General features: G+C 44.2%; 1 protein-coding gene across 1 annotated transcript in view; it reads right to left on the reverse strand.

Moving 5' to 3' along the window:
* Nucleotides 1-10,965, reverse strand: part of KCNN2 (potassium calcium-activated channel subfamily N member 2) — a 76,141-nt gene extending 65,176 nt beyond the window's left edge. The window contains exons 1-2 of the mRNA XM_040580531.1: nucleotides 9,774-10,965; nucleotides 9,374-9,469 (exon numbers count right to left, since the gene is read on the reverse strand). Coding sequence (XP_040436465.1) covers nucleotides 9,374-9,469; nucleotides 9,774-10,895 — 1,218 coding nt within the window. The 5' untranslated portion in view covers nucleotides 10,896-10,965. The remainder of the gene's footprint in view (nucleotides 1-9,373; nucleotides 9,470-9,773) is intronic.
* Between the last annotated feature and the right edge of the window lie 3,036 nt (nucleotides 10,966-14,001).

A 14,001-nucleotide genomic window follows, 5' to 3' on the forward strand; every position in this document is an offset into this window, starting at 1 on the left:
CTGCATGGCTAAAACTGAATTTTACAACTGTTGTAGACAGCAGCTCTGTGGGCAAAGGAAAAGTGGGTAAAAAGCATCTTTAGTTCATTCATGAATCAAAATCTGTTCTAGAGTTTTCAAGTTTTCTTGAAAAGATATTTTAATCATGACAAAGGTGTTAAGGATAAAATCCTTAGTGTATAATGAGGATGCTCTAACTTGAAAGGCTCTAAAGATCCCACTAATTTAGATACTCAGAAATACTGATTCCCCCCTGAAGTTAAAATACACCTCTAATGTGCATGACTGGTGTAAAAATGGTAACTAATGTTTTATCAGAAATGCAGCAAGAATACTGTTGAAGAAAACTCCATTAAACCTAGGTGCTATCAGTGAGTGCTCAGTGATCGTTTTTGCTAGTTGTATTTATTATTTGTTTCAGGTAGGAAATGATTTATTTTGTGCTGTGTAGCCACACCTGAACATTTAGTTTTTCTCTAGTTTCCCAGACTGAAATCAGAGTTCTATGTATGTGAATTTTATGGATGCAATGGTACAGACTGAATCAAAGCTACTATGCAATTTTTATTTTTAATTACAGACATGGCTTATTCACTGGCTACAACAGATCTTATTCTTAAAAACATAACCATCACAAAACAAGAAACACCACTCACCAGCTGGGATGAGTCTTTATTTAATTAAGAATGCTTCATAATGCATTATATTAGTGGAAGACACCCCTGTCAGAGGTCAGGGGTAGGCCAGCTATGTATGTCTGCATACACCTGTAGTAATGCTACAGAAGCTGCAGTGCTATGGAAGCTGGAATAAACTGTAAATTGTAATAGGAATAAAATGCTTCATAAAGATTCCCAACAGATTCCCATTAGAACATACTGTGGAGTACTGCATTCGTTTTACATTGCCGTGTTTGGGATATCTGCTAAAGCATGCAAATAATTCTTGAAAATTATAGGCATAGCTGAATGGCAACAACGTCTTGTTTACATGACAAATGACAGATCTGAGCATAAGACTACAAGGTAGGCAAGCCTGAGCTTTAAATGTAGTTATGAAGCCTTCCTCAGATTACTTCCACAGCACTTGAATTCCTGATGTCAGTGTTCCCTTCTGTAAAAAAGTCATCTAAATGACAGAAAAAACTGAGGATTCATTCAGGTAATTCCCTTTGACAACGAAAACTACCATATAAATGCTTGTTTTACATGCATTTCCTTCTTATCTTACACCTACTCATCAAACTACAGAACTGATGTATAACTGTTTATGGAAGACACAGCTACACTCTAAAATACTAGACGCAGCAGTATTTACTGCAGACTACAGGTAAGAAAGCCCAGAAAGCTCTTCACCCAGGTGACAAAGTCTGTGGATATGAGCCCACATATATTTATTTCTCAATTATTTTTTATTTCAAATAAAATATATTCCAAAAATATATTTTGTACAAGCAAAAACTTTTCCTTTGCCTCCTCTATCTTCTTCTGAATACCCACACCCAGTATCAAGCTAGGTCCCTTACCACAGATGTATCCTTACCAGCAGTGGTGGTTTTGCAAGACAAACTATACTTCAGAGTTAACACCAGTACAGCCTTTTAACGCTCTATTTTTGACCCTCATGGCTCCTGCAGTCTTCAGTAATTCTGTGATATGTGTTCAATTAGAATTCAAGAAACTATTCTGTCGGTCACTCACCAAACACAGAACGCAGCTCTTCCCTACTCATCAGGCTAGCTCTACAGTATTCGTATGCATAAAAGTTCAGAAAGTGTCACTTTGACAGAGCAGTTTTTCTTCTAATAATTATGTCTCTTTACAGAAAAAAAACAACCCAGAGCAAATTACTCTTAAAAAGACTAAGAGTAGCGATTCTAAAACACAAAGATATTTAAGGTCAACCCTTTGGTTTTACTTTATATGGAATTCACAGGGGTATTCTACCTGTAATGAAAAGTTTTAGTATTTCCTTAAAAGGAATTTAATTCAGAAAGGTCTGTTGGTCTCCACCAAAATGAATGAACTAAGGAAGTACCTTAGAAGATAGACATACCCCTCTTCAGAATTCATCCTTCTCCACTCCTTCATGGAATATCTAACATTCATATCCTTTTGTGTTTAAAATGTCAGTGTAAGACTATGTTTATTAAGAACTGTTTTCACATGGATGAAGAAGCACAATTGCAAGGACTGTTCAAGAGGGAAAAGATGAATGAATCCGTAAGTCACAAATGTGTGATACCCAGCAACTACATTAAAAAAGTATTATATAAAATATTTACGTATGATATTAACTAAACATTTTTGGTTGCAAAGGCCTGGGTTCATAAACACTAGCTTACAGCAAAAAATGTTCATATTTTACCACTCCCTTTACTCAAGAACTTTTTCTAAGCTGTAAAACATGTTCTGATGACAATCTCTTCTGATCTTCTGACAGCTATAAGAAGAATTTAATTATTTTATCTTTTATTATAATAATGGGACAAAGCAATTTATAAAACTTCATTAAAAATGCACTGATACACAGGTATTTCACGTATCACATTCTTGAATGGAAGCTTTTCTACTCCCATTTTCCAGTGTAATATAGTTTACATTATTAAAATGAATAAAAAGAATGAAAAATTATTTTAAATTCTAGTTTTTTTGTGTGTTGTCATCATGTGTGACTTTTCTCTTTTCCAGAGGATAGAGCTGCGGAAACTTCCTCATGAAATTACTTGGTTTTCTGCATACTTTACAGTTTATTTTCAGTTAAAAAAAAGAAGCTGTACAATGACCAACATATCCAGCTTACCTGAAAGCTAATTACAAAATCAATTACAGCCTCTTCTCTTAGGGGTAATTTATGTCTTTAAAGGAGTTCCACAGCTCAGAGCAGTAATACTACCTCTAGTAAGGGAGTGTGACAACATCTTCCATCATAAAAATCAAGGGTGAAGACAGCTGATTGAAGTTGCACAGAAGCTTCCATGAAGCTTTTATTTAATTATAAAATTCTCCCAAGTTGTAAGCCGCAGCTGTTCCTGTTCTGAACTTTACTCAAAATGGACCACAAATATGTCTCAAATCAAATTCTAAGTGCAGAATACTACATTTAGTAGATCACATACAAACCAGAACCAGAGTCACAAGAGTGTTAATCTACACTTGTCAGTCTTTCACTTAACCTCAGGCAAACCAGAGCTGTAGTCAAGTACCTGACAGAATTTTCTGAAGGCCCCACAGCTGAAGGATCTGACATGTAAAATAATTTCACATTAAGACGTGCCTACAGAATGCCTCTAAGATCGTAGACAACAGTATCTCTGTTGATTTCAGCTGAACTACACAACCTACAGAAACCCAGAATCTAACCCTGGTTACAAATGTTCTCCTCCAACAGGGACAAAACCATACCTTCTCACACTTCATTATTCACTACTCTGTCTTGATAAACTTCTAATAGCCTCATTAAAGAAATGCTTCAGAACAATGGTGCATATGAATAGATAATCCTAGGTATGGCCACGCCAACCATCAGTGCCCTGACCATCAGGTACAACCTCCTCCTATGTTCTAATTGGAAAAAAGGCATCTTCTATGTGTAACTTCAATGTAAAAGGCCTCAGATCCTTTTGGATGCTATACAATATTAAAGGATTTTCTAACCTGCCTTCCATGCCCTATGTATAACAGCACTGTATTTCAGAGACGCTGGGCACCTGTAACTTTTCCCAGGTCAACAGGTTCTACTGATATAATCTATTAAAAAATGTACTGAATGGAATTAAACCTAAATAATTTCACAATACTCTAAAGAGTTACTTCAACAGATAGGGTGTTCATTTGACAGATATGGTGTCCTTGGATCCTTACATGATTTTCTGTTGTTCAATACACATGGAATGTGTATTAAACTTGACTGGTAGAAGGGAATAAATTATTAATTTATAATCAGGATAAAAAAACCAGAGTTACTTTATCCTGATGAAAACTGCTATACAACGAGTTTGTTGTTGGCTGATCCAAGGCCTGTTGAAATAAATAGGAAAAAAAATGATGAATTCTCAACAGGCTTTAGATCAGAATAAAATTATCACTCAACATTTATTTCTAGATTTTCACTTGTTATTCAACAGATTTGTTCTCTGTGCTCTTAATCTAACTAGTTTTTTTTTTTTTTTTCTGCAGGAGTTTTAAGTCTGTGTGTGCAATCACTGGTATTTCAATATACCTAAGCAAGGGTGAGTTAGACTCAACACAGTCACAGATTGCCAAGACACCCAGTAAGATGTACACCTACCACCCCAGTGAAGGCAAAACAGTAACATAGATAAAAACAAATAAATAATTTGGCCTGCCGAATACTTATTTTACCTATTTCTTAGGACAGAAAACTGTAAGGGAGTTCAACTTCCTATTTGTTATTAGTGCAACATTTTTACTGCGGAACTTTCAACTGATGCCAATAAGATAATGAAACTTCTGTGAACACTGTTTATTACTAGCATGCATTATGGAATTTCTTTACACAATAAACAAGTCAAGATATGTATTTATTGCCATTCTTAGCAGTTTCCTGAAACTGCCTGTTCCATTTCTTCAAGTTTTCAGGAACAGGGAAAATAAAAGTTTCTTGAATCTTCAGCAAGGTATGGGGGCTCTCAACTGTGATAACTTCCAATGAAGTTAGTGAAAACTGAATGAGTTTAACTCCAAATCCATCAGTAGCATATTGTTTTCTCACCACTTCAGAAACACTAGGGATTGAAGGTGCTTTCTCCCTGGAGCCCTGGGAGGCTTTGCTGTGAAAGTAATGGCTTAACCTTAACCTTGGAGTTTGCAAGACTTTCCACAGGTGTTTAACCTAAGTATGAACTAGCAATACAGTTTGGAAGTGGTTAGAAATCTCAGCTCACATTGGAGAAAAAAAAAACAACCAACAAAAAACACAAACAAGAAAAAAAAAAGATTTCTATTCACTTCTATCAAATACCTTTCATGTTTCTGCAGGAGTGAGATCATCTGTATTGGGGAGAAGGAAAAGAGGTTCAGATTCTGTCCACAAGAGCACAGGTTAGTATTACTCAGGACAAGCAATATAAGGACCATGTTTATTTACAGAATGAATACACTAAGCAGTCCAACATCAAAGGAGGAGTGTCCTAGTGGATATAATCCTCCAATGACCACCATCTCTCAAGAAATACCAGGCTATGGTGGAACACCCAAAAAGAAACATTGAAGACCTCCTACTGGCAACCTCAGAGAATTTTTATTTTAATCCGTTGCTCTGAGTAATAGAAGGAAGTTCCAGTAGAACTTCAGGAGTGCATACTTAAAAAGCATTTCTATCTCCAGCAGTACAAAAGAGAGATAGAGAGGTCTATTTTTCAACAGAAGCAGAAAAACTGCCACCAAACTTTCTTAAATTCCACTTTATTTACTGAACTAACAGCAAATTCCACTAGAGAAATGTGGAATGGAACAATAAGTTATCTAGGAACTGCAATTTTGACTGTGTTCAATGCTGCTGCTGCTGCTTTAATTGTATAAAATAGTCTTCAGTAACAAACCCTTCATGCATTAAGTGGATAATTTATATATCAAAAGTAATTATCATAATTGGATCATGCTATGTTCTTAGCTCTTCCCTCTGCCACCTCTTCAAATGCTCAGCTAAGTAGCAGTCAGAGAAGTACCTGTTCTGGGCTGGGGTAACAATGAATTACATTCTCCCCATCGATCTTCCAAACACACGGCAATTGCTCTGAATAACTGAATCAACAACCACACAACCTCAGGATGAGAGCAACACATATTTCATTATCTCCCAAGTGTGATGATTTTAACAGCGTTATAGGCATCACAACAATGGACAAAAAGAGAACACACAGGTTTGGGGTTGTCACTATCCTCAACTCCAACATTGTTACCATTGTTCATTAACATTTTTTTTTTCCTAGAAGGAGGAGAGATGTGAAAGAAACTTAGGTGTAATTTTTATCCTCTTTTTCTTGAAATTATAAGGTAAGCTATGAATTATCATCTAAACCCAGCTGGTTTCACGTGACTTTTATTATAGTCTTAACACTAACTCACATTTATTAAGTTTAGTAACAGCTCACGCTTAAGAGTTATACAGAATAATTAAGACAATGGAATCAACGAAAACCTATTGGATGAAAATATTTTAACATTTCCAGCATTTCACAAGACTACGCAGATCCATTCTGTTATTCTTGTCTACACACTGCTGCTACACCCATCCGGAGACTTTGGCCCGTCAGATGCAGGGAGCTCTGGGCAAGTTCCAGGGAATTCACACACAAATTGACAGTTGCTACCAGGTTTTGAATGCGCGGCTGAGCACGTGCCCAGCGGGGTGCGCGTGCCGCCGGGCCGCCCCGCAGGGCGCAACGTGCGGAGCTGTCTGCGGTGCTGAACAGGCGGCGGCGGAGGCGCCACCGCCCCCCCCCGGCCCCGGGCGTGCGCCACCTCCTCCAGCCCGCATCGGCCACGGCCTGACCCAGGCGAAAAGGCAAAAAAAGAAAACTCCTTTGTCTCACGTCGACATATTGACTCCTTACTCTTGGGAAGAATCCCTACAAGTCTTTAAAAACTTCCCTTCCAACTCCCTGACAAAGTTCAGCAGGTCTGGGGTTGGGAAACTCTACAGAGTTTGGTTTTACTGACCGCCTGACTGTTCTCAAAGCAAAACATATGGGCAAGGTCATTTTAATGGAAAGACCAGAGTCACCTGCTATGCTGCTAGGCACTGCCCCATAGACTTGCTAGCAGCATGGCTGTTTGGAATTCCTACCAATAAACCAAGGTCACAGCTACCGAAAAGAACCAAGAAGCTGATTACCATTTGCCAGTATTCTAAGTCACCAGGAGTTTCTAACTATTAAATCCGCCATCAGCAACAATTACTAAACTGTCAGCTTTTGTATTTCCCAACATGTTTTCTCTCATGCTTTGTAGAAGAATCTGTTGAGGTTTAGGCTGTTTTGCTTCCACCAGAGTAAGAAAGATACCACACAACAAGCAGAATACATTAACCTTGTTCTGTTCTATAGAAAAGTGTTTCTTCTCTCAATGAAACCTGCTATACTATACCCACTGTTCAAATCTAAGTATGCTTCAGATAAGAATCAGAAAGGAACGTTCAAACTTGAAGAGGACTGACAAATAGCTGGTGCAAACAGTCCTCCAGCACACAACCACCCATCTGTGGGCACGATTTTACAGAATGTGATTCATTCTACTGCACATAGCAGATTATTTGCTTGAATTAAAGGCGCATGTGCCTCCAGAAAACACTCAGCTTTAAAGACTATAGGAAAATCATTACATTAACAGGGTTATGCAGTATTTTCTTTTGCTGGGAGAAGATCCCGTACATTCCTAAACCAAAGTATTTTAAAGGTACTTCTTGTTGTCAGATGGCTTCAAACATAAATTTATGATCATAGATGGACACCATTTTTGGTCTGCGTGTTCTTATTTTTTAAAAGTCAAGTGTCTGTACAGAAACAGACTATGCCTAAATTAAAAAGCTATCAGATATCTAATAGCTAAGGGTGGTACTATGCCCCTTTCCTTCTAACAAGCTCCTTGAAAAAGAGAACTTCCTTTTAATTTGCAAGATGAATGACAGAGCCCCTTGAAGCTGCAGCTCACTCCAGGCCCTGCCATGACTACTGCAGTTTTCAGCGTCTCCCAGACTATAGCATAGGGTATTGCTGTTTTACAGGCAGGTATACCTGTGTCTGTCTGTACTGTCAAGCAGCACTGAAAACTACATTAACCTTGATTAAGTCACATGATTGCATAACCCTTCCTATTAGTATGCATATGTAGTTGCATGCATGAGGAAGTTGTTTAAAACAATCAATAAAAACCCAACCAAAATGACTTAAACCTGTAGGTTTTTAAGATTGTTTTTTCTTATAACACACTTCTATAGGAATGAAAATTTGTAACTCTTTGCATGAAAAAAAAACCCCAGCCGAATCTTGGAGTAACTACTAAGTATAAGCTGATGCATACAGGGACATACAATTATTTGGTTACCTTGAATAAAATTTTCCATTTAAAGTTTCTAGAAAATGCACAGAGTAATTTCCAAAGCACAACTTGTGGGAAGATACACCAGCGAAGAAGGCTCCCACATTGCTGCAGTGCCACTTATCTATTTTTGTACAGATAAAGAAACCTCTTCATCAGTAATCCAGTAGCTTACAGAGATGCTCTTTCACCAGAACATTTGTTTATTGAGTACAATATCACTAAATAGCTTTCAGTATCTTTGATATTAATGCAGAGAAACTGGGTTCTGAGCCAGGAATAAGAGTTTTGCATGTGCAAGGACTTGCACAACAGGATCCAATTTGGCAAAGAGTCTTCAGTAACATAATACTTCTCTAACATTACTCTAAGTAGGAGACTATGGTACCATTTCACATTGGAACTACAGCACTCATTGGCACAGAAGCAGGGTACTACACGATTCTTACATTATTTTTTTTAATGGTTGGTACTACTCTTCTGGAAGACTGGAAAAGCCTTCTTTGCCCTTGAAAGCAGACTTTTCAGCTTTTAGCTCAAGGGATCTCTAATTAATTTGAAAAAGCAAAAGCACCAATGTACCTAAGAGTAATGTATTTTTCTTTTCAAAACTTTGAATTCTACCTTTTGTAGATTTCAGCTGAGCTGAAATTTTAATTTCTTGGTCAAAAAAAATACAACTGAAAATAGAACTAAGTCCCTCGAACAGAACCTGTGACAGTATTTGTGAGACTTACTCTACAACTTTGATCACTACAGTCCTCCTACCTTTAGCCCTACCTTTCTTGACAGTTTTCCTCTGTTATATTACCAATGGCTGTGCAGCATTAAATAAAACAAGTCAGTAGAAGATGAGTCTTACCCCTCCTCTTAAGCATTCTCCCAGAGTACACTCATATCTGAGACACTGGCACAGTGAAGACAATTAACCTTGCCATTAAGAAAAAGTGCACAGCATGAAATTTAGTCATTGGGAAATAAAAGACAGTCGCAGGACATCTGCTACAGAAGACAGCAGGCATGTCACCAAGAAAGCACGTTCCAACCTCAGGGCTAAGCCATCCTATAGCGTAATAACCGCAGGCAACACTCCCTAGCAGGCAGCGCTTCCCGGCACGTCGATGCGCGCCGTGTTTCTCTCCGGGGCTGCGGTCCGTTCACCAACTTCAGCAGGCATGCAGGCAGCGCTTCTGCTTCCCGACCCAGGGGAAGCGCCAAGCACGCACCGCCGCCGCGCCCCGGGGCAGACCGCCCCGCACCTCGCCCCCCAGCTGTGCCTGCAACCCTCACCGACCCGCAGCAGGAAGCGTTACCTGGATCTCCCTTGCATGGTACACGATGATGAGCCCGAGCAGGATGATAGTGGAGAGGCTAATAAGGCATTTCAGAGCGAGGGAATACAGCGACTCCTGCAAGAGAAAGACACCGGCGCCGCTCAGGGACCGGCGCGCAGGGGCCGCTCCCGCCCCACCGCCCCGGCCCCGGGCAGGGCCCCGTCCGGGCACGGGCCGGCGGCATCTCGGGGCCGGCGGCACCCCGCCGCAGGTCGGGGCGGGGACGCGCTCCTCGGGACGCGGGCGCGACGGGACGCGACGGGACGGACAAGCAGCCCCGCCGCGCTGGGCTCTCCGAGGGGCCGGGGCCGCCGCTCCGCGGGGCCGCGGGACGATCAGACCGGCTGCCGGGCCGGGCCAGGCGAGAGGCGGCGGGTACCTTGGTGTAGGCGCCCCAGGAGAGCTCGGTCTCGATGACCATGACGACGATGCCGAACATGCCGAAGATGAGCGCGTAGTCGCTGAGGCGCTTGCGCTTCTCGAAGAGCGCCCGGCGGTGCCCCAGCTTGTAGCCGATGTTCTGGTTCTTCTTCTTGGTGGACTTGCCCCCGCCGTTGTTGGCGCTGCCCGGGCCGGGGCCGGTGCCGGTGCCGGCGGGGCCATAGAGCGCCAGGTTGTTGGAGTTGTTGTGCTCGGGCTTGGAGACCACGATCTCCGGGGCGGCGGGGGTGCCGGCGGCGGCGGGGCTGGCGAGCGGCGGCTGGAGCGGCTGCGACTCGGGCTCCAGCTCGTGCAGGTTCCTGCGGGACGAGCTCAGGTTGCTGAGCGGCCGCATGACGCCGCCGTTGTACCTGCAGCTGCTCATGGCTATTTCGGTGAAGGGGTTGCTCTCCCGGCGCTGCTGTTGCTGCTGCTGCTGGTGATGGTGGTGGTGGTGATGGTGGTGGTGGTGGTGGTGGGTGCTGCCGCTGCTGACACTGCTGCTGGGGCTCGCTGCCTGCTGCTGCTGCAGGCTGTGGCACTGGTGGTACTGAGGGTACTGGTGAGGCTGCCTGGACGCGCCGGCATGGCTGGAGGGGGTGAGCTCGCTGACGTTCAGCTGGCTGCCCTGCCGGGAGGAGGCGGCGGAGGAAAGTGGGGAGGAGTGAGTCCGGAAGGCGCCCGAGAGGGGTGAGGAGGCGCGGAGCAGCAGGGGCAGGTTATCCCCCGCGGCTGCCGCAGCAGCCCCGTAGTAGGCGCAGTTGTTGCACTGGAGGCATGGGCTCTGCTGCTGCTGCTGCTGGAGGCTCTGCTTGTCTTGGCCGTGCTGCTGCTGCTGGCAGTGCGGCGGCGGCCGCTGCTGCTGTTGCTGCTGCTCGGGGCCGAAGCCCGCCGGGAACTGCCGCGGCGCGTCCATGCCGGGGCCGTTAAAGCCGCAGGAGGACCGGGCGGTGGTGCACCCTGCGCAATGCGTTATGGTCGGCAGGGGAGAGTCCTGCTGCCGCCACGAAGGGCCCATCCCGGCTCCCGTAGAATCCAGCCGCCGCGTCCGATTGGTCGGGCGGACCAAAACAACGGGCATCACGTCACCTGAGGGGGGCGGACCGGCCGCGGCGTGAGGCGCAGGGTCCCCCCGCCGCCCCGCCCCGCCCCGGCCCCGCCCGGGGATCCCGCCTCCCGCCCGTGCCGCGCCGCGCCCGCAGGTAAGGGCTGCCCTCGCCCTCCGCCCCCGCGCCCGCCCCGCCCGCCGCGGGGAGCCCCGCGCCGCGGAAACCCGGGGCTTCCCGGGGGCGGGGATCGCCCCCGCTGCCGGGATCGCCCCCGCTGCCGGGATCGCCCCCGCCGGGAAGGGGCCTCCGCGGCGGGAATCCCCGGCTCCCCCGCCCCCCGGCTCCCCGCCGCCGCTCACATCTGCGCCGTCTCCGGAACATGGGCGCCGCGCCGCGCTCCGGAGCTGTCCAGCAGCGCCTCCCGCCCGCCGTCGCCGCCCTGCAAAACACAGCGTCGCGCCCGCTCCCCTCCGCCGCCCCGGCGGGCCCGCGCCGCCGCCTGGGGCCCTGCCCGCCGCGGGCCGCCGGGGGCGAGCGGCGGAGGCCGCGGCCGGTTGGCGGGGGCCTCCCCGGCCCATCTCGGGCCTGTCGCGAACGGGGGTGGGGGGACACACGACGGCTTCTGTCGGCCGCTGCTTCCCTCGGCGGGAGCGCGGTCAGCCGGCCGCCGCGGTGGGAGGCCGCCCCGCGGCGGCGGTTCCGGGGCTGGAGGCCCTCGCCGGGGGGTCGGCGGGAGCGTTACCGTGCGAGGGGATCCGTGTCGCCGAGCAGCTGCGCGCCCCTCCGGCGCCGGCTCCCTGGCACACAGCGCCAGCCCAGTCCTTCAGCTGGTCGCCTGCTACCATTTGGCCTCTTCCCCTTCCTTTCCCTCCCAAACCCTCGCTGAATAATTCATTCCCACCGCTGCCTTTGGCAGAGTAACGTCTGCTCCAGGTAAAGTCTCTTTTCTGCCGCATATTTAAGGGGAAATTCTTTATAGCGAATAATCGTGAAAATGGTAAGTGTTTTACCTTGTTACAGCTGTGCCGTTCTTGTCACCTAGGTGAGATTATAAGAGAGGTTTATTTTTTTTTTATGCCCCCCCCCCCCCCCCCCCCCAAGTCAGGCAGCACCGTCTTTGCCGCTTGAAAAATCAGCTGCTGAATCTGAGTGTTAGAGAGGTTTCCTTACATCTTCAGCTTCTCACTAATGTTAAAAGAGAAAATTCACCAAGCCTTTCTAGGACAAAAGCCACCTCCTTATAATTTCTGTGTCTCACGACATTCAGTTTCCTTTGAAAGTCTACACCCTTGCGTGGCTTGCATTTTAGATATATGAGTGAGGCACTGTCATCAGCAAAGTTTTTAAATATCCTCTGCTATGAAATTTCAATGCCTTCATTTCTAACCGAGGTGTACCTTTTAAAGCAAACTGGGATTGCATATGCACAATCAAACAACCCTCACTAATGCAGTAAACATCATAGTTGTCCAATAGAGAGAGATTTAGACAGTGACCAAAAATTAAAAATTCCTGAGTATGTCTACACAGCATAGGTTATTTTGGAAAAAGCACCCGTAAATAGGAGTATATGTGATATATATCATCATGCCTTGTGATAATTCACAATTTAACAACCAAGTTTTGAATAAAAATCCATACACACATTCTTGCATGAAGCAAGATAAAGCACTTTCCAAATAGATCACTCTGTGTTTTTAAATTCTGCTGAAGTGTATTTGGATGCTTTCCATTGAACTCAATTCCCCCGAGCACCAAAGACCAAGAAAAAAAAGCTGCTTTTATTTTTAAGAATGAACAGGCTGTTTAACACAGTTTCAGATCTTCCATTGTTTGTTTGAAAAGCACAGTACTATAATTCTTTGTCACTGGTCCTATTCTACCTGTGTTTTCAAACAGATGTGAATCATATGGATCTTAGAAAATGAAAACCTGAGGGAACCCAGGCTTTTATCCCTATGTAAATAAATGTCCTGCACAAGCCTGCGGTCCAAATGAATGTTTTGTGAACTAGTTAAAGATTTAGATAGGCCTAGGTTTCATCTTTCTTTTTCGGCTCATGCTGTATCCTTAATGTTTGCTTAAAGATACTTTCTTTTAAGTGTTCTCCTTAACAGAAGATAAATTTCCTACTTTACCATGAAAAGCTTTTTAAGAAATTTGTAAATCTTCATGTTTTATTTAGAAGTCACCAAGGCTCTGTCCTGTAATTTCATCTACTTCGGTCAGGCAAGGTTCTGTTAGAATTGTGAAGAAAAAATTCATCTTTTTAGAGTCTTGGTAGACTAAAATGTATCATAGCTGTATTCTATATGGGAAAATTATTGTGTTAATTTTTCTGTTTCATATATAAAAGTTAACATGTCCCAATTTTAATACCTTTACTGCTGCTATCCTGTTTATTTGTAGAAATGGCAAGGACAGTGCTGTTACTGTTTTAGATGTTTCATTTACTTGCTGGATTGTTTCATTATGCAAATAAACAAATGAATATTCCCGTGTTTAACACAAGAGGTCACACTAATCACACAGCAAGTTGTAAAACTAATCCGTTAGGGTTTTATTTCAGTTCCATTGTGCAGCCTGGAATATCTCATCACAGTTTCAAGGTCTAAAATAAGAATGTTGAGAGTTTGCATTTATACAGCTAAAGAGATAAACCTTCCTCACTATGACACTGATAAATAAGCTGAAATAAAAAGATGCTATTTATTCTAATGACTCCCCTTTTATAATAATTTTGAAGTTCACTTTTAAAAATGAGTGGATTTGTTTTCAGAAATAAAATATATTCTTTACATGAATTGAATTGTTATGTTCTTTTATATCACAAATAATTAGCAACGGCAGCTCAGAACTGCTAAGTCATACTAAACTGGTAACAGTGAACCCCTATGAAACAAACATCTGTTTAGGATCAGGAGCTTTTTTTTTCCCCTACCCTTTCATTATATACTGGATGGAACTGCTCTTACTAATTGTCAGAAGTCCTGCTGCTGCTTTGCCAAAGAGGCTGTTTTGACACACACATACACGTGTGCGCATGTGTGTGGGTGTGTGTACACACTTTTGCATGCACACCTTTGCAGAAAGTAAGAGAGAGACGGTTGGTTACTGCAGGTCTCATTTGACAATTAT

Source organism: Falco naumanni, chromosome Z, assembly GCF_017639655.2.
Source record: "Falco naumanni isolate bFalNau1 chromosome Z, bFalNau1.pat, whole genome shotgun sequence".
Taxonomy (NCBI): domain Eukaryota; kingdom Metazoa; phylum Chordata; class Aves; order Falconiformes; family Falconidae; genus Falco; species Falco naumanni.